Genomic DNA, 26,705 nt, shown 5'->3' on the forward strand with positions numbered 1-26,705 from the left:
CAGCCTGCGCGCCCGGGGCCCTGGCGGCTCCGAGGCTGCGGGAGGCCTTCACCTTCCCGTCCAGAGGAGGCCCCCGTACACCCAGGAAGGGTGTGTGTGAGCCTTTCCTCCATCCAGAACCGCTGTATTCCTCCCCGCCCTCCCTGACCTGGCCTCCAGCGTGGGGCTGGGGCAGCACCCCGCCCCACCCCGCCCCCCGATTCCTTCCTATCTTCACCCACAGTCTCTACCCTTCATCTTGCCCTCACTCTAAACACAGGCTGCCGCCTCCTGGGTGCCCCTGCAGAGATCCTGGTCTTCCCAGGGTGAAAACACCACTACTTCCTGGGGAACGGAAGACACCCCAGTGAAAACAGAGGTGCCAGAGAGCAGAAAGCTGGCCTGGGCCTGGGAGCCTCCTCTGGCCGACCCGGCAGCCCAGAGGTCAAAGGTCATGGCCCAGTGAGCCTCCCCTGGGCCCAGCCCCCCCGCCCGAGCATGGTCCAGGCTCGCGGGGGGCACTCCAGAGCACAGCCACCGGCCACCCCTTCCCCTGAGGGCAGCCATGACCCAGCTTCCACCTGACCAGGTGCCAGCCAAGAAGCACGTGCGCCTGCAGGAGAGGTAAGACCTTCTCCGGGAGGGGCTTCCCTCCTGCGGGACCCTCGCCACCTCTCCAGGAGAAGGAAACCAGATGTGCTCATTTGCATGTCATTTGCATGCCTTTTACCTGTCTGGGGCACAAGCTCTGCGTCAGCCTCGCACCTGCGCCCCAAGCCCCAGGTGGGGTTGAGCACCCCTGGAGGGGGCCGGGGCCTCCAGGCCTGGATGCTGGTCAGAGCTTTAGGGGCCGGGCCGGGAACGGGAAGTGGGGGCACCAGCTCTGGCTGACAAGGGGTGGAGGTGCACAGGGCCCGGGGCCTCTGGGGCAAGGGGAGACAAGGAGCCGCCCCCCAGAGATGCCCGTAACAATCATAACCGTCAGAGGCTGGCGCGCGTGGGCTCACGGGGCACTGGCTGTCTGTGCTGCAGGCGCGGCTCCAATGTGGCTCTGATGCTGGATGTGCGGTCCCTGGGGACCGTGGAGCCCATCTGCTCGGTGCGCACGCCCCAGGAGGTCACCCTGCACTTTCTGCGCACAGCCGGGCGCCCCCTCACCCGCCGGGCCCTGGAGCACCAGCCACCCAGCCCCAAGCAGCTGGAAGAGGAGTTCTTGGTAAGAACGTGGGGTCCCCTCCGCGTCACTGCCCTTCTGAATCAGGAGAGCCAGCTGGTACCACTCTACCCTGGCCTGCGGGCCTGTCCCCTTTGGGCCCCTGGGAGAGAGAACCCCGGGGTCTCCAGGAAGGAACCTGCCCAGCCTCCCTCCTCTGCCCTCCGCCACATCTAGACCTGCGTCCTGATGCCAGGACGGAACAGCTGGGTCCCAGCTCTACTAGGAGAGGTGGAGGGAGAGGAGGCTGGAAGGGGGGTGGCTGTTCATTTGCTCCCTCCCCCCGCCAGAAGATCCCCTCAAACTTTGTCAGCCCTGAAGACCTGGATATTCCTGGCCATGCCTCCAAGGACCGATACAAGACCATCTTGCCAAGTAAGGACTGCGGCAGGGGCCTGGGGCTGGAGGTGTTCAGAAGGCAGAACACAGCCTCAGCCAGGAGAGAGCTGCCGTACGCAGAGGCTCTTCTTCCAGCAGAGGAATGCCCACATCCGGGCCTGGCCGGGGAAGGGGAGCGAGTAACCACAGCCAGGGTGATGCTAGGCCAGCACTGCTCGGTGTGACCCCAGGAAGCCGGTCTATGGTGTTCTTATCCCCACTTTACAAATGAGGAAACCAGGTCACAGAGAAGTTGTGTAACTTGCTGGAGGTCACACAGCCAGTTGCACCAAACCTCCTTCCTCCTCTTCTTCCCACATGGGAAAGGGCCCACACGGGTCTGCGGGGGGAGAGGCCCCGTCAGGACGGCTCCCCGAGAGGGGCCTGGAGGGCCTCAGATGGACGCGGTGAGGAGGCTGCAGATGGCGGTCCCGGGGTCAGCGCCTCCTGTCTTTCAGAGGCAGGCACAGGCCCTCTGAGCACGAGGCCTGGGGACACTCTCCCCTCCCGCTCCGCTCAGAGCACCCTTGTCTGGCCAGGCCACCTCCAGGAACCCCCAGTCTGGAGGCCACAGCCCTCTGCCTGCCTGGGCCAGTCCAGGGGCTGTTAGCACTCAAGGAAGGGGGACTGCCCTGCTCCTGGCCCCGAGGCACCCTCCGTCCAGACCAGCTGGCCCTGGGGAGCCTGCTTCTTCATCCGGCCTGGACTGGAGTTGGAGAAAGGCCCCCTTAGACGGCCAGCCAGGCTGACTCGCCCTGGGGGTGGAATGAAGCCTCAGTTCCAGTCTGGCCTCTCGGGAGACAATATCTCTTTTTCCATTTGTATTGCTATGACCCTGTTCTGCGCCTCACTGATCTCCAAACTAGAATGTCGTTCAGTAAAGGCCCTCTCCTCGCTTGTCCATCCTGCCCAGCACCAGCCAGGGAACCTTCCCAGTTACTTCTTTGACCATGGCCCACTGCTGGTCAGGAACATTCTGTGGCTCCCTTCTGCGTGCATATGAAATAATGCCATAGGTATCGGCCACCTGCTATTCGCAGGTGCCATGACAAGCACAGGACTCCTCTCTCTGGCCCTGCGTGAGTTTGCTTCGCTGGTCACCTTTTGACCTGTGGCCTCTGCTGATTTCTACTTCCTAGACCCCCAGAGCCGCGTCTGTCTGGGTCGGGGGCAGAGCCGGGAGGACGGAGATTATATCAACGCCAACTACATCCGGGTGAGTCGCCGGCGGAGAAGGGGGGGGCTGTGTCCAGAGAACCCCCAGGACACCACCTAGCACGGCTGGTGGTTGGGGCACCTGGTGTCCCAGCTCCGAACCACGGCTGCCACAGCCCTTCCGAGCCAAGCCGGCGCAAACAGGTCAGGACGCCAGGCGGGAGCACAGAGCAGACGTCAGACGCCGGAAGGAAGACCCCGGTCTCCTGGGCGCACCCCGTCCCGCCGCCCCTGCTAGCCTCACAGCGCGGAGGGCGGCTCGGGCCAGGCCCAGCCTGCGGCTCCCAGGTCTGCACGGAAGGTGCAGCGCCAGCTGGGGGCGCTCGGCAGGCTCCCTCCCCTCTGGCCTTCGCTGCTCCAGGCAGCCCCTCCTTCGTGGAGACGGCTTCAGTCGAGGAGCCGGGAGGCGGGGAGGCCAGCTGGGCTCCATCCCCAGCGTCAGCCCGCACGGGTGGGAGGCGGCAGGTGCAGACTGCGCCCTCTAGCGGCTCAGAGTGGGCGGGACCGCGGCCGGGTGCCCCGGTGAACAGCCCGCAGCCCGCGACGGCCTGCGGGGGGAAACGCGGCCCGGTGATGGGGAGTGTGGGGAGTCTGGATTTCACCGTCCCCTGAGGAACAAGAAGCTGAGGATCCTGAAAGAGAGAGAAAAGGCTGGCAGGAGTGTGCTACGCCTCGCTGCTAAACGCACAAAGTAGCACGTAGGGAAACATCCGCTCGATAACTACTGAACTGTTTCTTCGCCTTTTGCGCTAGTATTCAATAGAGAGCAGCAGGGGAGGAAGGGGACAGTCACAGAGGCCCTGAAAGATGCTAGACTCAACCCAACACACTTCGTAGAGTTTGGTCTGCACCACGTGCTGCAGGACGGCCATTACTCCCCGTTTACAGACCAGAAGCTGGGAAACTCGCTCCCAGCTGCACAGGCAGTGAGCAGAACAGGGGTTGGAACCCGGATGTTCTCACTCAGAGCCCGTGTCGTGTCCACCATGTGGCGTCTGGTGTGTGTGTCTGTGACGTGTGTGTCCGGGCTGCACGGTCCCTGGCTGCAACCTGAGCCCGGCACCTGCAGGTCTGGCCGCCCCAGGGCCCTGGCCTCACCGCCCACCCTTCCCTGGCCTCCTCCGCCTGCAGGGATACGGTGGGAAGGACAAGGCCTACATCGCCACCCAGGGCCCTATGCCCAACACCGTGTCAGACTTCTGGGAGATGGTGTGGCAGGAGGAGACGTCCCTCATCGTCATGCTGACACAGCTCCGAGAGGGCAAGGAGGTAGGAGGCTGAGGCGCGGTCCCCGGCGAACCCAGACGGACAGGCTGCGCCCACGTCTGCAGCACACCCTGCTGGGGCAGCTCCGGGCAGGGGCCTCCCCTGGGAGCTGAGGAGACCTGTCAGTTCCTGAGACACTTGGCAGGGAGGCCAGCCCCAGCCAGAAGCAGGGGTGGGGGGGGGGCACTTTATCTGCAGGTGTCAAATTCAGGACAGCCCAGCCCTCGCAGCGCAGCGCAGCGGGGTGGAAATGCCGCAGGTGGTGTGTGTGGGGGTCCCTGCTCCCATCTCTGCCCTGGCCCCTGACTCCCGGCTCCCTCCCCCCAGAAGTGTGTCCACTACTGGCCCACAGAGGAGGAGACCTACGGGCCCTTCCGCATCCAGGTCCAGGACGTGAGAGAGCGCCCAGAGTACGCCGTGAGGCAGCTTACCATCCAGGTACTGCCCTCTGGTCCGCAGGGAAGTCGGGCCACCCTCACTCTCTGGAACTTCCCTGGGAGGCACAGGTTTACTCAGGGAAACCTGCTTGAACCCACATGTAAAGAGCTGCTTGGGACCAGAAGAAGAGGGATGTGGGTGCCGCCCTCAGGGAGCCTCTAGTCCAGTAGGGCAGCGCCAACGATCCATGTGGGAACCGCCAGGAAGGCCCAGCTGTCTGTGCCAAGCGCCCGGAGGAAGGAGCGGGGTCCTGGAGTCACTACTGGAGGAACCACGGGCCGTTTGACAAGATGCTTAATAACTTGTAAAAGGGCCTAAAAACGCATCTGTTATTGTGTAGCGTCTTCTGCTCTCCAAAGCGTTTCTCTTTCCTCCGAGCATCATGGTCCCATTTTCAAGGTGAGGAGAGTGAGGTCAAGGGACTCACCCAAAGTCACGTGCTGGCTGGAGGCAGAGCCAGGACTGGAACCTGGGTCTTTCCGCCCTCCCCAGAGGTGTCCCAGGAGGGAGCGGTGGAGCAAAATGAATGGGACCAGGCTGGCATCTTCTGCTCGGGCTCCCTCCAGCCCCAGCACCAGGGAAGGGGACGGGCGATGCCCTCATCCTGTGCCTTGTTCTCATGCCTTGTCCCCACCCAGCACCAGGAAGAGCGCCGGTCAGTGAAGCACATCCTCTTCTCGGCCTGGCCTGACCACCAGACCCCAGAGTCGGCTGGGCCCCTGCTGCGCCTGGTGGCCGAGGTGGAGGACAGCCCAGAGACGGCTGCCAACACTGGGCCCATCGTGGTCCACTGCAGGTATGTGCCCCCTCCCCCGAAGCCCTTCCTCCCCGCTGGGCCCCTCCTGGGAAGGAGTCTAAGCAGAGCAGGCCCAGGTCTTACTTGGACAGGAAACTCTAGGTCATTCAGCAAGTGCTCTGTCCTTCCCTCTGGCTGCACAACCTGGACGTGTGGGCTGGACACCCAGGCACAGTCCAGAGAGGCAGCTCCCAGTCTGCTGAGGCAGGAGACGAACATGATCCCCGCTGTCAGGAAGCGCATTTATTCACTCATGAATGTTTACTGAAAACCTGGTATTGCCAGGCACAGTGTTAGATGAGACAGCTGTGAACAAGACGGTTTGGTTTCTGCCAAGTTTTATGGTCTGGTGGGAAAGACAGCCAACGAAACGAACAGGACGCAGCATGAGGACATAATGGGGAGTGTGGGGGGGCACAGAACGAAGTCGCCCAGCCCAGACTTTGGCCAGAGAACATCTTCCGGGAGAAATGACCTCTAAGCCAAGCTAAGACCTGAAAGGTGGATTAGCGAAGCGAAGATGTTGGGGGTGGGCGGGGAAGCCTGCCAGGCAGATGGAGCAGCACGTGCAAAGGCCCAGGGGTGCAGTTTAGAAACTGACACGGTGCTGGGAGCAGAGTCAGCGAGTAGGGGCCGGAGTCACATGCGAAGGGGGCAAGGACGAAAAAGCCTGGAAGATAAGTGACGAGGGGCCTCACGGGACTGGCTCGGAAAACTGGATTTGCCAGTTACAAAGAATACTTAGGCCACAGGGTAAGAAGTGGAGTGATGCAGGGGACAGACTTAAAATATGGAAAGCATTCGGGATGCATATTCTAACTAGAACACAGCGGCCAAAAGCACAGGCAGAGGGGTTGGGAAACCCCTCCCACAGGTGCACCCAGACGCAGTGCTGGGAGGTCCGGGGCTCACAGGGGAAGACTTCCTGAAGAAGGGAGGAAGTTAAGGGCAGGACAGAGCAGAAGGGACAGGACTGTGGGCAGGACCGAGGCGGGCAAGGGGGCCGGGCGCCAGCAGCTGTGAGGACGCGGCGTGGTTAGGGAAGGACGTTCCGCAGGGTCATCCAGCCCAGCATAGGCACCGTCAGCAGGAAGTTGCTGCCCCCCACCGAGCAGGAGGGAGCTCCTCAAAACGCCCACAGGGACCCGAGGGTGACCCGGACCGGCTTTAGGGGGAGGCCAGCGAGGGATGCAGACGCCCCCGTGGCCGCCCCGCGCCCCGTGGAGGCATCCCTATTTCCCTTCTGTTCCCCACCCACCCGGCCCCCTGTGACCTCCCCACCCCCTCCCTGGACCCCTGGACCCAGCGCAGGGATCGGCCGGACTGGCTGCTTCATCGCCACCCGCATTGGCTGCCAACAGCTGAAGGCCCTAGGGGAAGTGGACATTCTGGGCATCGTGTGCCAGCTGCGGCTGGACAGGTGGGTCTGCGGACTGAGCGGGGCCCTTCACCACCAGGCACTTCCTGTGCGAGAGGAAGGGGCCCCTTTTGCTCAAAGCTGTTCTTTTGCAGCTCACACCCTGGCGAGAATCTCTATCTAGAATTGTAGCTCTCTGGCGGGGGGCGGGGCGGGGGGCAGAGGTGGGGCGCCTAGAGTTAAATGGGCCACCCTGTGGATTTACCCGAGCTTTCAATCTCTTCTGTTTCTTGTCTCTGTTTTTCCAAATTCCCTACTCAGGGGAAAGGTGGGGGGAAAGAGTACAGTTGGTTCTAGAAACGAGGTGGCCATAGGCGATGCACAGAGCTCACTGGATTTGGAGAGAGAGGACCAGGGTGCATCTCACCGAGCTGTCACTGTGCTTCCCTGGGTCCCCATTTCTTTATCTAGAGAGAGACAATGGCCCTTTCCCCAGAGAGCTGCTGTAAGGAATGAGTTAACTGATGTGAAAGTATTTGGGGAACACGAGCACCTACTACACACATATATAGAATTATTACTTCTAAGATTACCAGGAAGAGGAAGTCTTGGGGTCAGGAATGTTCCTGGCCCAGCCTGGGGACTCAGGGGCTGGTTCTTCCCCAGGAGCTGAAGGGTCAGAGAAGACGCCTGCCCGCGTGGGGCCCCTCCTACCCCCCACCGCGGGCTGGGGAGGGTGCGGCGGGAGGGGTCCGCTGCAGAGAGGACGCACCTGGAAGGAGGAGCCCGACAGGCCTTCGGGAAGCTCAGGCTCTCCCCTCTGGACCGCCATTCACGGCCTGTGCACCTCTCCCCACAGGGGGGGCATGATCCAGACCGCGGAGCAGTACGAGTTCCTGCACCACACCTTGGCCTTGTATGCCGCCCAGCTGCCGGAGGAGCCCAGCCCCTGACCCTGGCACCCGCCCCCGCGCAGGGCCGCCTCCCTGGGCCTGGGAAGGTGGGTTCGGGAAAGTGGGCCTTGTGACCTGGGGAACCCCCTGAGTGGGCATGGGAACAGGGTGCCCCTCGGGGTGTGTCTGGGGTCACAGGAAGCTGGGCGGTGAGGACAGGGCTAGACACTGTCCTTCAGCACTGCCCACTCCTCTGCTCCCTGCAGAGGCCCCCCACGTCCCTCCGAGCGTAAAGCTGGCGGCTGACCTTCACAAGAGCTGGGAAAGAGGCCCGGGCATCCTGGTCCCTGCAACGCCGCGTGGGCCTCAGTCTCCTCCTCGGACATGGACATCAGGTGCTTTACTGCCACCGGGGGAGAACCACCAGAGGAGCACCTAGAAGCCACTCCAGCTGCACCCCCTTCCTGGGGCTGGCGAGAGAGTGACCCCAAGATCACCCCCCACCCTGGCCCAGCCCGAGAACAGGCCGATGACCTGAGCTGGGAAAAGCCTGGTGCTACCTGGGCCAAGTCCTCAGCATCCTAGCAGGGCCTCTTCACCCACATCCGTGAGGCTGGACACCCCCCAAAGAGAGCAGGGACCAGACTGCCCCTGTGCCCACACGAGAGTCCGGGGAGCAGGCTATGGAGCTAACCTGGTGGGACAGTTGAACTCTCTAGAAGAGGGAAAGTGTGTGGACCCCTCGGAGGCCCAGACGGCTGCCCCTGCCTCCGTAGCTGCCGGCCACCCACCCCAGCTACTCTCCAGGGAGGTCCAGCATCCTCTGCCTGCCTTCGGACCCCAGAAGGGACCCCGAGTACCCAGGGAGGACACAAGAGACGAGCATGGGGCCGAGGGCACTGCCTGACTTCAGACAAGCAGCCCCGCCATGGCCGCCTCCCTGCAGAGCACACCTGGACGGCTGGCTGTTGCCATGAGCGACCCGGGTTAAAGCACCTACGTGGACCCAGGGGCTCAGGCTGAACCTGGACCCCCCATAGTCTACCCCGGAGAGCTAACTCCCCTCCGCACCTCACATCCACGTGATGTCCGGGGCCCCCCAGCTCTATGTCAGGGCTGACCACCACACCCCAGGGAGGCATCCAAATCCTTCATCCTTGAATCCGAGATGGGCTGCCCATGGGGGAAAGGCAGGCACCATCCTTCCAGGTGTTTGGCCCCTGGGGGCTGCCTTTGCGGGGGCCAGTTCTCCGAGGAACCCCCCAAGGAGCTGGGTCCCGGAGAACAGCTGGCCTTTCCCTCAGACAGTGCTTCTGGCAAACATGCAGCATTGGAACCGAGGGTGACTTCCTAATGCTTCTGCTGGTCTCCTCCTTCCTCACCACATGGGAATGGGCTCACACCCTCCTGAAGCTTTCCTGCCCTATGAGAGGCACTCCCGGGGCCCGTGGCGCTGGGTGCTGGGCCGTCAGGCGCCTGGTCCTCCCTGAGCTCAGACCCCACAGGAGGAAAGCCACCGCACAGGTGGCAGGCTCCCCTCCCTGGGTGCTGTTACCCCAACCCCGTCCCAGAGCTTGAGGACAGGCTCTGAAGAGCGACCAGGTGGGAAAATAAAGACTTCGCGGATGACTGAGTCATTCCTTCTGTCCCTCTTCCTCTCAGGCCTCTGGAGCCTCTTTACATCAGTAGAGAGAGTGAGAATCCACAGGCCAAGAACAGGCTGCTGACCTCCACCCCAGACGTGCACTTTTCCAGCCCTTCCAGGGCCGCGTGACACAAAGTGACACTGGAGTCAGTCTGGGCAACGGACAGGGGCGTTCCTTAGGCGCTAGAGAGGGACTCACAAAGGGCAAGGACTAGAAAGCCCATGTAAGTTAATAAGTTAATAACCCAGGATACTGCACAGGGCCAGGACCTTGTGATTCCTCCACTTCGGCAACAGATCATCTGGGGTCAACTGGGCTGGGCTTGGCAGGTGTGGTTCAGATTGAAATTTTACACACCTTTGACTAAAACCACAGACGCCACGTGAGTGCCTGTGGAGGCCAAGTAGGAAGGCACGCCCAAAGCGGGGTGTGGGCTCAGGGGGTCCAGCAGCCCCGGGGTTGGGTCCTCCCAGGACCAGCATCTCTGCAAGCCCCACACCTCCTACCGCCAGCTCTCCTGAAGAAAACTTTGGTTTTTACCAAAACAGGCCAACTTTTTTCATCTGCCACAAACCTCCCTCGCGGGAAACCCCTCGCAGGACTCTCTCTCTTTAGTATCATGGTGGTCCCAGTAAAAGTCACTGTGGGCCAGAGGCTTCCTAAGCAAGTGGCCCTGGTACCTCGTGGTTAACGAGGCCTCACAGGTGGATGTTCCCCTCCACTGGGGCTCCGGTACCCAGAGATGCTCAGAGGCAAGGACTTAGGGAACAAAAGATCTTAGAGACATCGTCCCCGCTTCCTGGGAAGCCACGGACCACCATCCTCCACCCTGGAAATGGTCCCGCTCAACGGGGCCCTCGCCCACCTCGGGCCCACCGCCCTGTAAGAAGGAAGCGGGTGCCAATCGGGGCACGGCAACCCGGGAAGGCGAAAAACAATCGGAGCTCTTTCCCCAAGGGCCCCTAGCGCACAGCAGCCCGGCCCGCCCCGAAGGCCGCGGGCGCCCCGCCCAGCGTACCCGCAGCCCGGCCCGCCCGGCCCGGCCAGGAGGAGCGCGCCCGCTCGGGGGCGAGCAGGGCCGGCGGCCGCGCGGGCGGAGGAAGAGGACGAGGAGGAGGACGACTGCGAGGAGGACGGCGACCGGGAGGAGAAGGACGCGCGGAGGCCACACCCATCGGCGCGCCGATCCGGCAGCGAGTCGTTGGCGGCCGCGCGCTCCAGCCGAGCCTCCGCCCGCACCGAGTCCGGAGCCGGGCCGCACCGGGGAGGGGCCGCTCCGGCCGCAGCGCGAGGGCACGAGGGGCGGCGGGGAGCCGGCACCGGGCGCGGCCGGCGCAGCGACCATGATCGCTTTGTTCAACAAGCTTCTGGACTGGTTCAAGGCCCTCTTCTGGAAGGAGGAGATGGAGCTCACGCTGGTCGGGCTGCAGTACTCGGGCAAGACCACCTTCGTCAACGTGATCGCGGTACGGGGCGCCGGCCGGCCGGGCCTCAGGTCCCCGCCGCGCCCAGCCGAGCGGGTCGCCGCCTGGCGTGGCCGGCACGACTGGCGCCGGCGGGGAGACGCGGGCCCGGGCGCGCGGGGCCTAGCACGGCCCTGGGGACCCGGCGGCGCGCGCCCGGGCCGGGATGGCACGGCCGGGCGCAGGGGCGGGGGACGAGGGGACGCGGCCCGGGCCCCAGGACCGGCGGCGCCGAGGGTGTCACGAGGCCAGAGGGACCGCCGCCCGCGGAGACGGGCCCCCTCCGGCACCCGCACCCTGGCGCATGACGGGGCGAAAGTGCAGGGCCTGCCCGTGCGGCGCGCGGAGGGTCGCAGGACGGATGCCCGCGAGGCTGGGGGAGGGGGCCCGGGCCGGCCCGGCCCCACCCCGGGGGATTAACCCCTCCTGGCCGGAAGAGGAAGCCCCGGTGCTATTGACGAGGGTGTTGGGGGGGGGGAGGGATCCCTGGGGGGAGTGGAATCGGCAGAGGCCCTGGGCTCCAGCCCAGACTCCTTCTCCACGGGGAACCTCTCCCCGACCGTGGCGTCCAGCTGGGGGTCCGGGGAGGACGCACTGCATCCTAAAGGGAGCTCGGAGTCCCCGCCTGGCCCGGAAGTTGCAGGGGAGAAGGAGGTGCTTCGGACCCAGAGGATGAGTTGGAGGTGGAGGGGCAGGTCCACTCTGGGGACACAGGGGAGAGTGGCTCTGAGGGCTTTGGGTCATCAAGACCAAGGTGGGCAAGTGTAAGCCTTTCAGCGCCAGGGCAGTCGTGGGGAGGAGTTAAAATCTGCCTCGAAAAAGGGGAAGATGAGCTCCCTGGGTGTTTGAGCTGAGCTGCAGTAGTGGCTGCGGCCTGCATTTCCGAGAGGGCTGGGCTGGGCATGTGGGGCTGAGGAAGGCTTGGGCAGAGCTGAAGTGTCCGGGGACCCGGCCCTCGTCCGCAGACGGGGGTTTCTGAGAGCTGTGGAGCGGCCATACATGACGGGTCAGCAGAGAAGTGTGACCTGCCAGCCTGGGTACCTCCCCTGCCTGCCTCCTGCCCACCCTCGCAGAGAAGGGTGGAGGGAGACTGGGGGGCAGGTACCCCACGATGGCGTGTTTGGGCACTGGCTTCCTTTCCCAAACGTGTTTGCGATGACCTCTGCCCAGGGGCTCCTGGCCGCTCACCCAGCAGCACAGGCTCTTCGGGCCCAGGCTGGGTTTGTTGGCGCGATGGTTCCTGGGCTCCTGTCTGCCCAGGCGCTGGCCCTTGGTCGCAGGCTCCTGGTTAGACCTGGTGTTGACTTGGACTCCAAAAGCAGGAGCGCAACGCCTGGCCTCGGGTCCTGCGGGCCTGTGGCTTCGCTCCGAGGTGCCGAGATCCGGGAGCTGTCTCCAGGGAGAGGCCGAGAGGGGACCAGTCGGTGCCGCTGCTACTCTCGTGGCTCAGCCTGGGCATCACCTCTGGTCCCCAGGGAGTCTCTCCTCCTAGAGCGTTTGCAAAGCTGTGTTCCTGGGCGGGGGTCCACAGGAACCCAGGCGGTTCCGTGTCCTGGTCGTGTCCAGAGAATGGGATGCTCTGGCAGGTCAGAAACGGAATCCAAGAATCGCAGCTTGCACTGCCAGGGTCAGGAGTTTCCGAGGGGTGCAGCGAGGGCTCCCCTCCCCCAGCCGGGCCTTCGTGTTTATGACATAAATTTGACACCTCAACTCACACATCCTGAAAGTGCAGCCTGAATTTCCCTAGAAAGAGGCTTCTTCAGAACACCCATCCCTTGTGGGCTGCAGTGGGAGTGCCCGAGTTCTCAGCTCCTCCAGGGCCACGGCATTGCCGCCCACCAGTGTATGATCCCAGCGGAGTGTCTTTCAGAAAGAAGTGAAGAGTCAGGACCCCGGGCTCTGGCCCGTGCCCACTGACCTTCTGGATCCCCTTTGCCTCTTCCTGTGGCCTTTCTTTGTCTTAGCTTTTACCCACTTGGGTTTTTTCTACTCCTTGTATGAGTCCGACTGTAAATAGAAATTGAGCTCATGTGTAAGCTGCTCCTCTGGCTAATGTGAGCTGGGAAGCACCACAAAGAGATTCTCCAGCGCATCTGAGAACCCAGAACTCACTCTCTGAGTTCTGAAAAAGTTGTGCTGCCGGAAAGTAGGAGATGTTTTGCCCGAGGGAAACAAGAGGCCATTTTCAGATACTCACAAGTGTGAACGGCCATCCAGGGGAAGAACTAATGTTGGAGTACCCAAGGGGTAGAGCTGGGAAGGTGGATTTTTGACTCACTAGAAAGCACTTTGGAGTGTTGGAGCTGACCCAGGAGGGATGAGCCAGAGGACGTTCAAGTCTGAGCCAGGGGTTCCTCCAGATGACGTTAGGGTGCCTGCTGACCTTGAACGAGGAGCTTGTGAGATCTGAGGCCTTAGCCGGGAAATGCAGTCGTGACTGGTTCCAGCTTAGCTCTGATTCACAGCTGAACTGGAAATACTGAGGCCGGGGAGCCTGGCTCCCTGAGGGTCCTCCTGGAGCCCTCCTTTGTCCAGGATCACATTCTGCCAGGCTGGGCTTTTCATTTCTATGGGAGCCTGTGAATGTTCTGGGTGGCCAAAGAGCAGTGATGGTTCCTCATGTATGGAAACCATTTCCAAGCACTTTGTGAGCCCCATTTGCCAATTTTTAGGAAACCAAAACCCTTTTCTGCCATTTCACAGAAGGAAACCCTGAGGCCCAGAGAGGTCCAAGAGTCTTGTCCAAGCTCCTCCACGATGAGGGATAAACAAGAGCTGGGCTTCCTTCCTCAGGACCACATTCTTCATCTGCCCGGTTGGGGATGGAGTGGGCTTGGGCCCAGTGGGTGCCCCATTCCACCTGCACCCTGTTGGGGTTCGTGGAGTTAAAGCATACATGGTTCTCCCTGCTTAGCCAAGAGCAAACCCTCGTCAGGGCACTCCCTTTTCCTCACGTTTCCTCACTGTTAGAGGCTCTTGGACCCTTTTGATATCTGATAAAAAACAGAGACCCTTTCCCCAGAGGCGTGTGCATACAAACAGAAATGTGCACATACAGACTGTGCGCCCCTTCGGGGGGTCTCCGAGCCCCTCTTCGGCCTCCAGGTTAGGAACCCTCATCCGTCTTCTCTTGAGCATCAGTCCTGGGCATTCAGTGCTCACATCCGAGGGACTTGGTGAACGAGCTCAGGTGATTCCTGAAGATAAAAGGGAATCCATCCGTCTCATTCAGGGGGGGTTTCATTCAGACTCACAGGCTCTGAATGAGAGGCCATCATGTCCTACACTTTGGCCAATGGTCAGAGCCCCTGACCACTCTGTGTGGCCTTAGGCAAATTACTCCTCCCACCTGGTAGAAGACAGTGACATCGTAACGGAACAAGGCTGTCCCCTCAGGTTCAAGGTTAAGTAAGCCCCATCTCCTTCAGCTTGCGTCTGGGGGAGAAGCGGAGGTGTCCTACATGTGAACGTGGAGATGACCTTGAGCGGAGTTTGGTCTGGCCTTAATAGAGTCCTGTGGCTAGTTTAGAACAATCTTAGAGACAGTTTAGAGGGGAGACGTGGGAATTGTTAGAATTTGAAAGTGGGTTATGGGAAACAGAATTACGGTTAACTTCTACTTACTGGATGAACATTCACCCATGTCAGTGTAGACACGGCTCCTCTCCCAAGAGCTCTGGGTCTAGTTGGGGTGCACGGTGAGGGGTACCCATCCTACAAATGGGTACAGTACAAAGAAACCCAGAAGTTGCTTGCTGCGCGTTGCCTTTGGGGCGTGGCTGACTTACCGACCCTCAGTCTGATGTGAACATTGACTACCACGTGAAAGTGTAAACCTAGATTGTTTAACGTGACCTGCTGCAGCGGGGGCTAGATACAGAAAGGGGGCTCTGGTCTAACAACAGAGAGGTGGGTTAGACCTCAGGAAGGACTTTCTCCATCCTGGTCGAGCGACTTCGAGGGGCCTCTTTGTCCCGGGAGCTCGGGTGTGAGGTGGACACCGGGCTTGGTCATGGCCCGTCTTGCTTGAAAGCAGGGGGCGCACGGGAGCTGCCCGGGACACTGGGGCGCCTGAGAGGCTCCGGCCTGGCCTCTCTGCTTCATTCCCGCAGCCTTTTGGTCCGTGGCCGCCGCGGACAGCGCATCTGGGTCCTGGCGATTTTTGCCCCTTTTCCAATTCTGACTCTTCCTTCCAGTCGGGACAGTTCAATGAGGACATGATCCCCACCGTGGGCTTCAACATGCGCAAGATCACCAAAGGGAACGTGACCATCAAGGTGCGCGGCCGAGCTGGCCCCTGGGCGCAGGCCCACGGCCGCAGAGGATGTGTGTGTGCGTGTGCACGTGTGCGCGTGTGTGCACGTGTCTGTATGTGTCGGGCCTCCGGAGGAGAAGCTAGAGGAAAGCAGAGGCTTGGGTCCGACCGGATAGTTGGGGAAAGAGCTCAGGTAGGCTTAAGAGTCAGGGACGTAGAGAGAGAAGGAATTCCGGTGGGGCAGGCGGGGGGCACGTGGGAGCCAGGATGGATTGGGGGCCTGCCTGCTGCTGACACCCGCTCACCTCTCTTGCTCAGCTCTGGGACATCGGGGGACAGCCCCGCTTCCGCAGCATGTGGGAGCGCTACTGCCGAGGAGTGAGCGCCATCGTGTAAGTGTGCAGCAGGGCCGTGGTCGTTGGCAGGTGACTCACACCTGTGTGCAGCTGCCTTTGCTTTGACACACGCTCTGGACGCCCACCAGCCAGTCTGAGAACCAGAGGACTGACCACTTCATGCTGAAGCATCTGTGTGTCCCTCCTCGTCTCCCTGCCTACCCCCAACCCAGACTCACCCTTATCCTGAATTTTGTATGATTTAGTGATTCATTCCCTTGCTTTTTTTTTTTCCTTTCATTGTTGGCCGTGCCACACAGCTTGTGGGATCTTAGTTCCCCAACCAGGGATTGAACCCAGGCCCTTGGCAGTGAGCGCCGAGTGCTAACCACTGGACTGCCAGGGAATTCTCTCCCTTGCTTTTTAAAAATAATTTTATTCTACGTATATATATGCCCAAACAAAAGATCATTTAGCTTTCGTTGTTTGGTTTTTTTTTTTTTTGCGGTACACGGGCCTCTCACCGCTGCGGCCTTTCCCGTTGCGGAGCACAGGCTCCGGACGCGCAGGCTCAGCGGCCACGGCTCACGGGCCCAGACTCTCCGCGGCATGTGGGATCTTCCCGGACCGGGGCACGAACCCATGTCCCCTGCATCGACAGGCGGACTCTCAACCACTGCGCCACCAGGGAAGCCCAGCTTTCGTTGTTTTTAATCTGATTTTTAAATTTAAATTTTTATGTATTTTTATTTTTTTTATAGTTTTTAAAAGTGACACTCCATTTACAGTTATATCAAAATATTGGCTCTATTCCCCGTGTTGTAAAGTACATTTTTGTAGCCTATCTTACACCCAGTAACCAGATTTGTTTTTATTATTCTTATTATTTAAAAAAATTTTTTGGCCGCACAGCATGAAGGCTCTTAGTTCCCAGACCGGTGATCCAACCCTTGCCCCCTGCAGTGGAAGCTCCGAGTCCTATAACCACTGGACCACCAGGGAAGTCCCCAACCTGATTTTTAAAAAAACATTTTGATGCAAGAAAGTCTTCTGGGGCTTCCTTTGCTGTTTTCACCCCCTTGTCTAGCCAGCCCTGCCCTGAGAACATAAGCGGGTCACTCTGGGAAGGACTTAGGTCTAATCCTATGGGGCCCAGCGCTGCCACCGGAGCGGCAGCTTCTCCAGAGGTCTGGGGGATGGGACAAGGGCAGGCCGCAGCAGCCCCTGCAGGTTCTCACTCCCATCAGTTCAGAAGACATTCTCAGAGCACCTGCCTGAGCCGTCCCAGGTGGCGGAGACCCCGGGTGTCGAGCCAGAGCTGCTGCAGCTCCTTCCCCCCCTGTGGTGTCAGCTTGTCCCCACCTGCCGCCCCCCAGGTACATGGTGGATGCCGCTGACCAAGAGAAGATTGAGGCCTCCAAGAATGAACTCCACAACCTACTGGACAAGCCCCAGCTGCAGGGCATCCCGGTCAGCCCCGAGTGGAGTGGGAGGGTCGGGGGCTCGGCCGGCCGGGGACCGCTGGGGGCAGGTGGGGGTAAACACTGCTGGCGGTGGGGGGCGGGAGGGGTGTGGATGCAACGGGGCTGCGGAAGCCAGCCCCCTTCTCGGGGCAGCCTGGCCGTGGCTGCCCTGGACCGAGCCCTGCCCTCCCTTCTCGGCAGGTCCTAGTCCTGGGCAACAAGCGAGACCTCCCGGGAGCCTTGGATGAGAAGGAGCTGATCGAGAAAATGTGAGTTGGCCACTCTTCCCTGTCCTTCCTCCCTGCTCCCCAAACTCCCAGGCGCCAGAGCGGAGGGCTCGTTGCTGCTCTCGGCGCCCACCGCTTGGTGGCGCTAGAGCGCGCCTGCCCGAGCCCCGCCCTTCGCCCCTCCCCCTCCCCGTCCCTCTATCCCCGACCGCCCCCGCGCCCGGCCCCCGGCCCCCAGCCCCTTGCTCAGTGGCAACCTCAGCAGACAGCTCTGGTCCCCTGCAGGAATCTGTCTGCCATCCAGGACCGAGAGATCTGCTGCTACTCCATCTCCTGCAAAGAAAAGGACAACATCGGTGGGTCTGGGGGCGTCGCTGCGCTCGCGGGGAGGGGCAGGAGGGGAAGGCAGCCGGTGGCTCTCTCCTTGGAGCCCGGAGCGCCGTGGCTCTCCTGGGCAGGACAGGCAGCGGGAAGCCCCGATGCTGAGCATCACCCCAGCTCTGCCGTCAACTGGTGTGTGATCGTGGGCAAATCCCCCCTCTCCTTGGGGCTCACTCCCTGCCTGTGACGTCGTAGGGTCGGACCCTTCTGGTCTGAGGGACTCGTCCTATGGCTCCGTCTCTTTCACCGCAGCCAGACGCCCTTGCACCCATCAGGGGCTGTTCGGAGCTTGGCAGCTGGAAGCTGGGCTTGTGATGCCCTTAGAGTTGACCCTAGCTGCAGCGCGCCCCCTTCCCCCCCCCCGCCCCGGCCAGGTGTGTGCTCTACCCTCAGGAGAACCAGCCCTGAAGCCCTGTAACCTACTCTCTTGCCCCGCAGACATCACCCTACAGTGGCTTATCCAGCACTCAAAGTCACGGAGAAGCTGAGACTGCGGCCCCGCCCCCTCGGACCAGGGACCGCCCTCCGGATCTGAAGCCGAGCTCCCGCCCCCTCCCCCCGCCGCCCCCCAAGCCCACCCCTCCTTACTTGGTGTGGGGAGGGGCCCTCTGGGGGTCCCAGAGTCCTGTTCTGCTGAGGTTTGAACTCCCGATTTTATTGTAAAATAAATTGCTCCCCTCCGGTCCTCTAACCTCCCCCCTCCCCTCTCCCTTTGTCTCTCCGCCGCCCTGCTTCCCTCCCCCTCTGAAGCCCCGCCCCACAGCCCCGCCTCCTCTCCTGTCCCGCTCCCTGCTTCCCTTTCCCACACTCTTCTGTTATTGTCCTGTGTGTACAGTATATATATGTATATATATTTTAATGTTTTAATTTAAGCAAAGACTAAAATCAACCATTTGATGCTGCAGGGGCCAGTCAGGATCTGGGAGGGGGCGGTCTGGAGAGAAGGAGAATAGCGGGGTTAGCTGGGGCCGGTTCAGATCAAGAAAGGTGAGGCTGGCACAGGGGCAGGTACCAGCCCAGGCACGGGTGTCCGTCCCCACGTCCCGTTTGTCTCCACTTCCCAGTCTGGCCTGTCTCCGCAGTGTTTGAATGTCACAGGCTGACGGGAGCTTCCGGAGACGCCCTTCTCTGCCCCCAGCCTCAGCATGGCCACCAGGCACAAGCAGGCGCCGGAGACCGGGGGCCGAAGGGGCAGGAGGCCAGCGCCCTAGCAGCCCCTCCCGCCTGTTCCTGGCTCCCAGCTCCGGGCCCTCCCCGGGCCCTCACCTCCACGGGCCACCTCATTTTCTGTTCTCGTTTTGCAGAGTTGCACAAGGAGAGAACTCGGCATGGGGGGTTGGTTCTTTGGGTTTTGTTTTCTGTTTGTTTAATGATTTGTAAAGTGATGTCCCTCTTCCTTTTTTACACTTTTCAGCTCATATTTAACCTCTGTTTGGAAAATGATTCTTGTAACTGTACATTTTTTTGCCTCCTAACAACAACAAGAATAAATGACAATTTTGTGTTGGGGGGGTGCGCGGTGTGGTTTTTTTTTCTGTCCACGGCCCGACAGGCTGGGGACTCTGGTTCCCGACCCTGGGCGCACCCAGCCAAAGGGAGGCACGCGCTCGCCCGGGCGCACAATGGCCCTTCACAGAGCAGCCCCCGCGAGCGCGCCGGCTCCTGCCCTGCCGCCTCCTCTAGTCGGACCTTCCTGTGTCCCCAGCTCTGAGCCAGCAGCTGCCAGGGGAATGGAGGGGGTCTGTGTCCGGAACTGCCCGGCTGCACCCGGTGTGTGCGGGACGGAGCCCGCTTTCTGGAGTCTGTCCAGGCCCCCACCTGCAGCCAGAGGTGGCGGAGCCGGTGAATTGTCCTGGGGGGCGCGGGGGCAGTGCCGGGCCTGCAGAGCCCACGGCTTACCACCCTTAGCGGCTCCTCTGTTGGTGTCCAGGCCGTGCCCTCCCTTCCCTGCCCACCCCCGGCCCCTCCCAGCCCACTCCACTCCTAGAGCTGGTCCCCTCTGCCCGCAGCCGTGGCCTCGGAGGCTTGCGCCCCGCTTCCCAAATCCGGGGCCATCTTGACCCACTTTTACCGTAAGCCCCGCCCCCTGGCTCCCCTCAGCCTGGAGACGGAGCGGCCCTGCGGAAGGTCCGGCCCTGCTGAAGGCTCCACCCCTTCTCGCCGCACCTCTGCAGGGAGGAAGCCACTTGCACCGTCTTGGGAGCAGGACCTTCCCTGGTGGCTCTGAGCTCACCGGCCCTTCCTCGCTGCTTCCTCTTGGAGCCTCCTGGTCATCAGAACCGCAGGGAGGAATGGCCTGCCTGGAGAGGGCTTCCCCACTGCCGGGGAGTTTGGGGAGAGAATGCAGATGGAATTTGGCGGAGGGAGCTAGATGACTTCAGGTTCCTTGCAACCCCTAAAGGATAGGACACGTGCCCCCTGGTCGAGGAGGTCGAAGCTGGGGCCGGGCTGTCCCCTGGGCCCTCGTGGCTGCTGAGGTGGCTGGAGATGCCACGGCCTGGGAGGCTGGGACAGGACCAACAGTCAATGGTGTGGCGAGCAGGATGGGGAGTTTTAGGGATGAGCTGCCTTTCTCGCCTCCTGCGTCCTCTGAGGAGATAAGACAGGATGGGCTGGTCGCCAGCAAGCAGGCATCCTCCTGCCCCAGTGCCTGCACCCAGCACACAGCAGGTGCTTCGTAGGACAGACTGCGTATATGTACACCAGCATGGGGGGGCCCTTTGCACGCCTGGCCAAGCCTGCTCTGCAGTTCTGGAGAATTGAACCCCCAAAGGGAGGGAGGGAAGGAAGGTGCCAGGCGTCATGCCGGGAGCTTTATGTATCTTGTCTCATTCAATGACTCCAGGCCTCTGTAGGGGGGGTTATTCCTGTTTAACTGATGGGGTCCAGTAACTGCGTCCAGTCCGGCCCAAGGGAGGCAATTCTCAGTGCAAGGTGCGCATACTGACGGAGTCAGGGCGGCTCAGTGGGTTGGCCCTCCTTCCACCTGGCTGACATCAGGGCTCAGGGTTGGTCCCCTAAAGACCCAGCTCAAGTCCACTGCCAGCTGCCGCCCCACCCCAAGCCCAGGACCCCTAGGCAACAAATGCCACATTGTTCCCCCAGCTGGCCTAGCCGGAGAGACAGTGGCTCTTTCCCAAGGCCTGCTGGCCTGCTGACTAATCCTGCAAGCCACTCACGTTGGCGGGGCCCAGGGCAGCGGTGGTGGCAGGGCCTCAGAACCGCAGGGAGGGGCAGGGGCCCCTTTGTGGCAGAGCCCCCAGACAGGATGCGGCGGTGCCCCCTCCCCGCCCCCAGCCTCCCATCCTCGGCCTGCGCGTCCCGCCTTCACCCTAGCCCCCCTCCTCCATCCCATAGGAGGCTGCTGGTGCATCTGGGACTGGGGCTGGGGTGGGGGGAGAGGGAAGGGCCCCGGTCACCTCAGCACCGCAAGCCTGCCCTTGGTCTCCTCTCCAGCCTGCTCCCCCCACCGTCTTAAGTTGCTGCAGACAGAGCTGGGGGCTTTGGTCACTGTGGCAGCGGTTGGCCGAGAAACGGGTGGGTGTCTCTCCAGCACAAAGAGCGTGCAGCCAGCAGCGCCATCGCCTAGCAACGGCCTCCCTCTCTCTTGGCATCACCCGTCCTGAGGGTGGGTGCCAGGGGGAGAGAACAAGGCCATTAAGATCCGCAGGCGTGGGGGAAGGAGGCTTGGCTCCGGGCTGAGGCCAGGGGATATGGGTGGGGTGGGCAGAGGAGAATGGAGCCCAGGGCACCGGGCAATGCCTGTGCCTCCCCGACCCTGCCCTGGGGACCCTCCCGAGGCCCTGCGCAGGTGATCCAGGCAGAGCTGGCAGCAGGAGCTCCGCGGGAGCCCGAGCTGCGCTTCAGATGGGAAGGGTGGGCTCGCGGGGCGGGGAGTGGTCTGTGGCCTAGACCAAGGTGTCCCTTTGTTTGACCTCATGCCAACGTCCTGGGCCCGGGCGGGGCTAAGGGGCCTCTGGAAGGGCCCCCTGTCGTGGGGGGTGGGGGGGACCAGAGAGAGGAAAGAAGGCTCTGTGGGGCTGTCGATGGAGCTCTGCCTGCCGGGAAGGGGGTGAGGTGGGGCGGGCGGGGGGCAGGCAGCTGGGCCGTCTGTAGGCTAAACAGTCTGTTCTAAGAAGCCAAACAAGGGCAGCTCTCAGAGAGGCTGGAAGCCCCCCAGGCTGCTGGTTGCCCTCGAATGGGGGCTTTGTGGGGAGGGAGGAACAGCAGCGGGGGCTCCCGGGGAGATAAGTTTGCAGCCTTCTACTTCCCAGGGACGGCTGGGCTCAGGCCAGCCTGAGGACACAGTGCCCCAGCTCCCAAGCCCCTCCGTCCACTCTGCCCTCAAAGCCACAGGACCCCAGGCTGGACAGGACACCAGCCACAGGCCAGGAAGGGCCAAAGGTGGCCAGGAGGGCAAAGCCCAGGTGCATCTGGGCACTGCCGGGATGTGGCACAAGAAAGGCCCGTGGGCACAGGGGTAGTTCCACCTAGTTTATTGTTTTCCAAGAAGGGTCTTCTACAGGGGAGCACCTGACCGGGATTGGGGGGGACCGGGCAACCAGGGTACGTCAGAGAAGGAGGAGGACAGAGACAGAAATGCTCCTGGAGAAGAGACGGCACCTGGAGGGGCGTCCAGGGCTGGGCCCATCCTGTGCAGAGAAGAGACCGGTTGCTGGCTCCCAAGGCCCCCATCCAGGATGGGCGATGCCGAGAGGGGCAAAGTAAAGTGTAGTCGGGCTCCAGATGGAGAGGGGAGAGTGAGGCTGGGACCAGGTGAGGTTCTGGCTCCCAGCCGGTGGGATGGAGAGTCTCTGGGCAGCTCTGAGGACCTGGGGGATCACCGCCCCCCAGCAAGAGGACAGGCGGGCCGCCCCCGAGAAGGGGCTCGGCCAGGGGCTCCGACATACCCAGACCCCAGCCGGGGGAGCCGAGTCCATCTCTGGACAGAGCTCCCCCTGCCACGGCCGGCCAGCCTCAGCAGGGCGTGCCCAGGGCCAGGAGCGGGGGCGCCTCCCGGGGCTTGTGGAAGTAGACAGAGGTGGACAGCCCCGTCTGGAGCTTGGCATCGGGGCTGTCGGTGGCTGCCACCCCGCCGCAGCCCTCGCAGCAGCAGCAGCAACAACAGTCCAGGAAGGCGCGGCCCAGCGGCCGGCACACGCACAGGAGGAGCACGGGCGTGGCGGCCGCCTTGAGGAAGGTGGCGAACTGGCCGACCAGGCCCAGGAGGTCCAGGGTCTGGCGGGTGAGCGTGGCCGAGAGGTAGGCGGCCACGACATTGCACACGTTCTCGGGGAGGGTGCAGAGGGTGTAGACGGCGGTCAGGCCCACCACGGTGCCGCTGAGCTGGCCCTCGCGCCGCTCCTGCTGGCCCGGCCGGCACTCCGGCTTTCTGCCGGGCGGGCCCCACACCCGCCACGTCACCAGCTGGCAGGTGACCGTGAAGAGGACGGGCAGGCAGAAGTAGCAGCCAAAAGACCACCACATCCGGGCGTTCTGGTAGGTCAAGACCAGCGAGTAGAGGGACTCGGGCAGGCGGGCGGAGGGCTTCATGACGCACGCATCCACGGGGCCCGCAGCGGGGCTGGGCTCCTGTACCAGCTGCCAGAGCAGGAGCTCGGGCGCAGCCAGCATCATGGAGCCCACCCAGATGACCGCCAGCTTGGCCAGGATGGACGGGCATGGCTCGATGGGCCTGGCCTCGGGCAGGGTGCTGGTGGCCACGTGGAAGCGGTCAATGCCCAGGGCGCAGAGGCTGAAGGTGGTGACGCCGAGAGAGGAGACCTGCGAGGGGGTGTGGTGGAGGGAGAGGCGGGGGTCAGCCCCAGGCAACCGAGGGGCTGGCTCAGACTGGAAGCGCACGGCAGGTGTGGGAAGGACAGTGGTGGCACCGCCATTCAGGGGCATTTCAGATCTCATGGCCAGGGTCTGACGGGACAGACCGGGCTCAGGCGGGACCAGGGCCTTGGTGGACGGCAGAGCTGAGGTTCCCCTGCCGGCCGCCCAACTCTTGCCGCCCGCTGCCTTGCCTCTGGGCCCAGGGACGAGCGACCTAGGCCCTACAGCCCCTTGTGCTCCTGAGACTTTGGGAAATCGTCTCTGAGGACAAACATGGACGGAGACGTAGGGCTTCTGGGCCTGCCGGGTGCTTGGATGGCCTCACCCACCACGTCCATGGGGGGAGTGGCCCAGAGGGTGCAGGGCATACACTCTCCCACCCTCCTCGCCCTGCCCGGAGAGGCCCAGGGCCAGCCCGAGTGGGGACGCAGTGGGTCTGTGCCCACTCCCCGCAGGCAGCTCACAGAGCACACAGGAAAACCACCCTGTGAGCAGAGAGGAAGCCAGAGCAGCAGGGAAGAAAGTGGCAGAGACAAGTGACGGGGCTGGGGCGGTGCTCCCAGCTCAGATGACGGCTGGGCACACTCAGGGCTGTGCTCAGTTCCCCCTCCGTCCAAGCACTCCCCTCTCCGGCTGGCTCCTGCCCCATCTCCAGGCAGGCCCCAGGCCAGGGTTCAGGCTAAACAACACGCCCTCTCCTTTCCTGCATCTCAAAAATGGCCCCAAGCTGTATTTAGCTGCCTCCTGTTCCCTCCTGGGGTCTCCTGGGGCCTCCCTACAAAAGGGTGCTGGGCGGTGCATTCGTCCCTCCATTCTCACCCATCATCCCAGCCTCCAGGGAGGGCTCAGGGGTCACCTCTGTCCTCCAGGCCGTGGAGGGGGTTAGGCGGCAGCCTGCATATCAGGTGTGTTGGGACCCACAGTCGGGCAGGGGGCAGGGCCGGGCTCTCCTCAGCCGCCAGCTCCATGCAGACAAGCGCTCACAGGGGTCTTAGACCTTTCCCAGTAAAATCCACCACGTACTGAATTATTTCAGTTCTAAGCCCTTTGTAGACGTCACACATGTGAGCCTTCAGGGACTCACTCAGCTATGGTGATGGCGGTCAGCCCCGACTCACAGAGAGGGAAATAGAGGTTTGGGTAGGCTAAGTGGCTAACCACGGCCACTCAGCAGAGCCCGGGCTCTGACCCAGTCTGCCCAGTTCCAAGGCCCTGGCTCTGACTTCCCACAGCTCTCCTGGGCTCTGAGTACCAGGTCACTAAGATGCAAGGGCTGTCCCCAGCCGGAGGGCCTCTTTCAGGTCTGAGCAACTTGGGGCCACCGTTAGGTGGTCTCCCTGGGCTGGGAAGGTCAGGAAAGGGCTGTACCGCCCGCTGAGCCTCAGACAGTCTGTCCGGATATGAAACCATCGCTAAGTCACGGGACGGGGACAGAGCTGGGAAAAGGACAGTGTCCAGACGCTGATCCTAATTCCTTCCCCACCCAGGCCGGCTGCCCACTCACTCAGCATCTCCCATTGTCTCGGGGGGAAAGCAGCGTTTGCGGGGAGGGAGGCCACAGTCACCCCGGCGCTCATTCTTCCTCCTCCCACAGCGTAAGTAACATGCAGAATGCCGCAGGCTGATTTCCCGTTCCTGGGCAGACATGCTGGCCTCGCTGTGTCCCACGTAAATGCACACATATTGGTGTATCTTTGCACTGTTTTGATTAAGCTGGATCTGTGTGAGCTACACATCTATCAACACCCACGTGCTCATCCCAGCGTGGAAGTTCCCAGAGGTGGGGCCAGTGGGCACCTTGGAGCCGCAGCTGGAGGGCCAAGTGGTCTACCCTCTGGTCAGGAGACAGTGAAATGGGAGAGGAGCTGTGACCTGCCCAGGGACGCCCCAATACGCCAGGGACAGAAGCTGACGCTAGAGCCCCTGCTTTAGCTGCAGCCCCAGAACCAGCTCTCTCCTTCCAGAGGATGGAGGAGACGTCTGACGGTGATGGCGGCGACGAGAGTCACAGTGAGGGAGGGTCTTTCTTTCCTTCCGTGTTTGCACTCCTGGGAGTGGACACAGACTTGACCCCAGGGCCCTGACACCCGCCTGCTCGCTCGGGTACCTGAGAGCTCCCAGGAGCCAATCCTGCATTTGTCTTGGGGGAGAAGCAGCGAGACAGAGCCCCAGGCCTGCGGGGCCTCGCACACCCTCGCAGCCCACATCCGGCAGCGCCCGCCCCCCCACCACCCCGTGGGCTCTAGCGGGACACACACTCACCTCCACGAAGGGCACAGCCCGGCAAGACACGTCACCCAGCAGCCTCTGCTTGGTGATCTCGTGGAAGATGATGACAGGGAGGCAGAAGAAGAGGACCAGAAAGTCCCAGAGGGCCAGGCTGGCGAGGATGGAGTTCCAGGCGCTCTTCAGGTAGTAGCTGTGCCACACGATACACATGACCGCCAGGTTGCCCACGATGCCCACGGCAAACAGCGCCAGGGCCAGGAGCAGCACGGCGTAGGCCCCGTAGGAGCTCTCCGTCACCGGGTACAGGGGGTTCTGGATCTGCAGCCGCCGGCCCGGCGTCCCCGTCGTGTTGCCCCGAGGCTCCTGCCTGCTGCCCCCAGGGACCACGGCCCGGTCCGGGTGGGCGCTGGCGGCCACCTGGGGCTCGGTGGGTTGCGGCCCGGTGGGGCGGATGGGCCGGGGGTACTCAGCCCACTCCTGGGGCACATACTGCTGCACCCCCTTGGCCTCCTCCTCGGTGCCACGCCCGCCCCGGCGCAGGGGGACGCCCCCGGGGACCCTGCCGGGACCCGCCGCTAACGCCACAGCGAGAAAGATGGCCAGAGGCCACGGCCACCGCATGGCCGGATGAGCGGCAGTGGCTGCCCACAAGCGGAGGCGAGGCCGGACCGAGTGCAGGGCCGACTCGATGGGCAGCTGGCCGGTGGGCCCGCCCCCATCGGGCGTCTGGCATTGCCAGCCGGCTCCGGCACCCCCTCCATCCCCACCCCTAAGCCACCAGGCAGGGCAGGGCTGGGCCCTCTGCTGGACACAGGGCGCTCTGTGCCATCCGCAGGACACGCCTCCCCGGGCCCCCCGGGCAGCAGCGCTCAGACCTGTGCGGCCCCCAGAGGCCGGGCACCCCCGGCCTCAGACGCTGGGGTCCTGGGGGGCGGGGGCAGGGTGGGGTGGAGGCAGGGCGCCGGCCCCTCCTCAGGAGGCTGGATAATCACTGTCGCTGTCATTTACTGAACCTGATGAGATCCCACACTCAGCCGGCTTCTGGATGAACCCTCACCACGGCCCTGCGGGGCGAGCGCCCTCATTCCCATGTCTCAGGCTGGAGAGGTGGCCAGTCACTTACCCAGAGCTAAACCTGGCCCAGCTGGCCCGGGGCCTGGGCCTGACTCCAGACCTTCTGACCATCGCTGTTCTCAGTGGGCACGGGTCCACCTGCTTCCCGCGAACCACACAAAGTTCCCCTGAAAGGAACGGCCGCCCGAAACTTAAAGCACCGCGTTCTGATCTGGACACAAGGCGGGTGGACGTTTGCAGCAACAGGTCTTTCCTGAGC

The 26,705-nt window shown here is 62.6% G+C and overlaps 3 protein-coding genes across 3 annotated transcripts; 2 read left to right on the top strand and 1 right to left on the bottom strand.

The window, feature by feature from the left end:
* The first annotated feature begins 462 nt into the window (after window positions 1-462).
* On the top strand, window positions 463-8,204 carry PTPN7 (protein tyrosine phosphatase non-receptor type 7). Its single transcript, XM_082832881.1, is given in 11 exon segments — window positions 463-525; window positions 527-603; window positions 1,012-1,195; window positions 1,483-1,567; window positions 2,710-2,786; window positions 3,917-4,054; window positions 4,379-4,489; window positions 5,128-5,285; window positions 6,592-6,705; window positions 7,502-7,642; window positions 7,802-8,204. Coding segments are annotated over 10 exon segments (1,086 nt in total). The 5' UTR covers window positions 463-477; the 3' UTR covers window positions 7,596-7,642; window positions 7,802-8,204.
* Window positions 8,205-10,363: 2,159 nt separating this feature from the next.
* Window positions 10,364-18,791, top strand: ARL8A (ARF like GTPase 8A). The gene is made up of 7 exons (XM_082834195.1): window positions 10,364-10,647; window positions 14,841-14,921; window positions 15,218-15,291; window positions 16,611-16,704; window positions 16,899-16,966; window positions 17,210-17,280; window positions 17,744-18,791. The coding sequence occupies exons 1-7, from the start codon at window positions 10,525-10,527 to the stop codon at window positions 17,791-17,793; spliced, it is 561 nt and encodes a 186-aa protein (XP_082690321.1). The 5' UTR covers window positions 10,364-10,524; the 3' UTR covers window positions 17,794-18,791.
* A 3,491-nt stretch (window positions 18,792-22,282) lies between these two features.
* On the bottom strand, window positions 22,283-25,993 carry GPR37L1 (G protein-coupled receptor 37 like 1; the record flags this gene model as incomplete). The annotated part of the gene is made up of 2 exons (XM_082832294.1): window positions 22,283-23,089; window positions 25,406-25,993. 2 exons carry the CDS (start codon window positions 25,991-25,993, stop codon window positions 22,283-22,285), a joined length of 1,395 nt encoding a protein of 464 aa, XP_082688420.1.
* Between the last annotated feature and the right edge of the window lie 712 nt (window positions 25,994-26,705).

Source organism: Leucopleurus acutus (genome assembly GCF_964270905.1).
Source record: "Leucopleurus acutus genome assembly, chromosome: 2".
NCBI lineage: Eukaryota > Metazoa > Chordata > Mammalia > Artiodactyla > Delphinidae > Leucopleurus > Leucopleurus acutus.

Coding starts and splice junctions, on each gene's coding strand:
- ARL8A (XM_082834195.1), top strand. CDS start 10,525: ATGATCGCTTTGTTCAACAAGCTTCTGGACTGGTTCAAGGCCCTCTTC. Junction 15,292..16,610: donor CGAGGAGTGAGCGCCATCGT/GTAAGTGTGCAG, acceptor GCCGCCCCCCAG/GTACATGGTGGATGCCGCTG. Junction 17,281..17,743: donor CAAAGAAAAGGACAACATCG/GTGGGTCTGGGG, acceptor CTTGCCCCGCAG/ACATCACCCTACAGTGGCTT.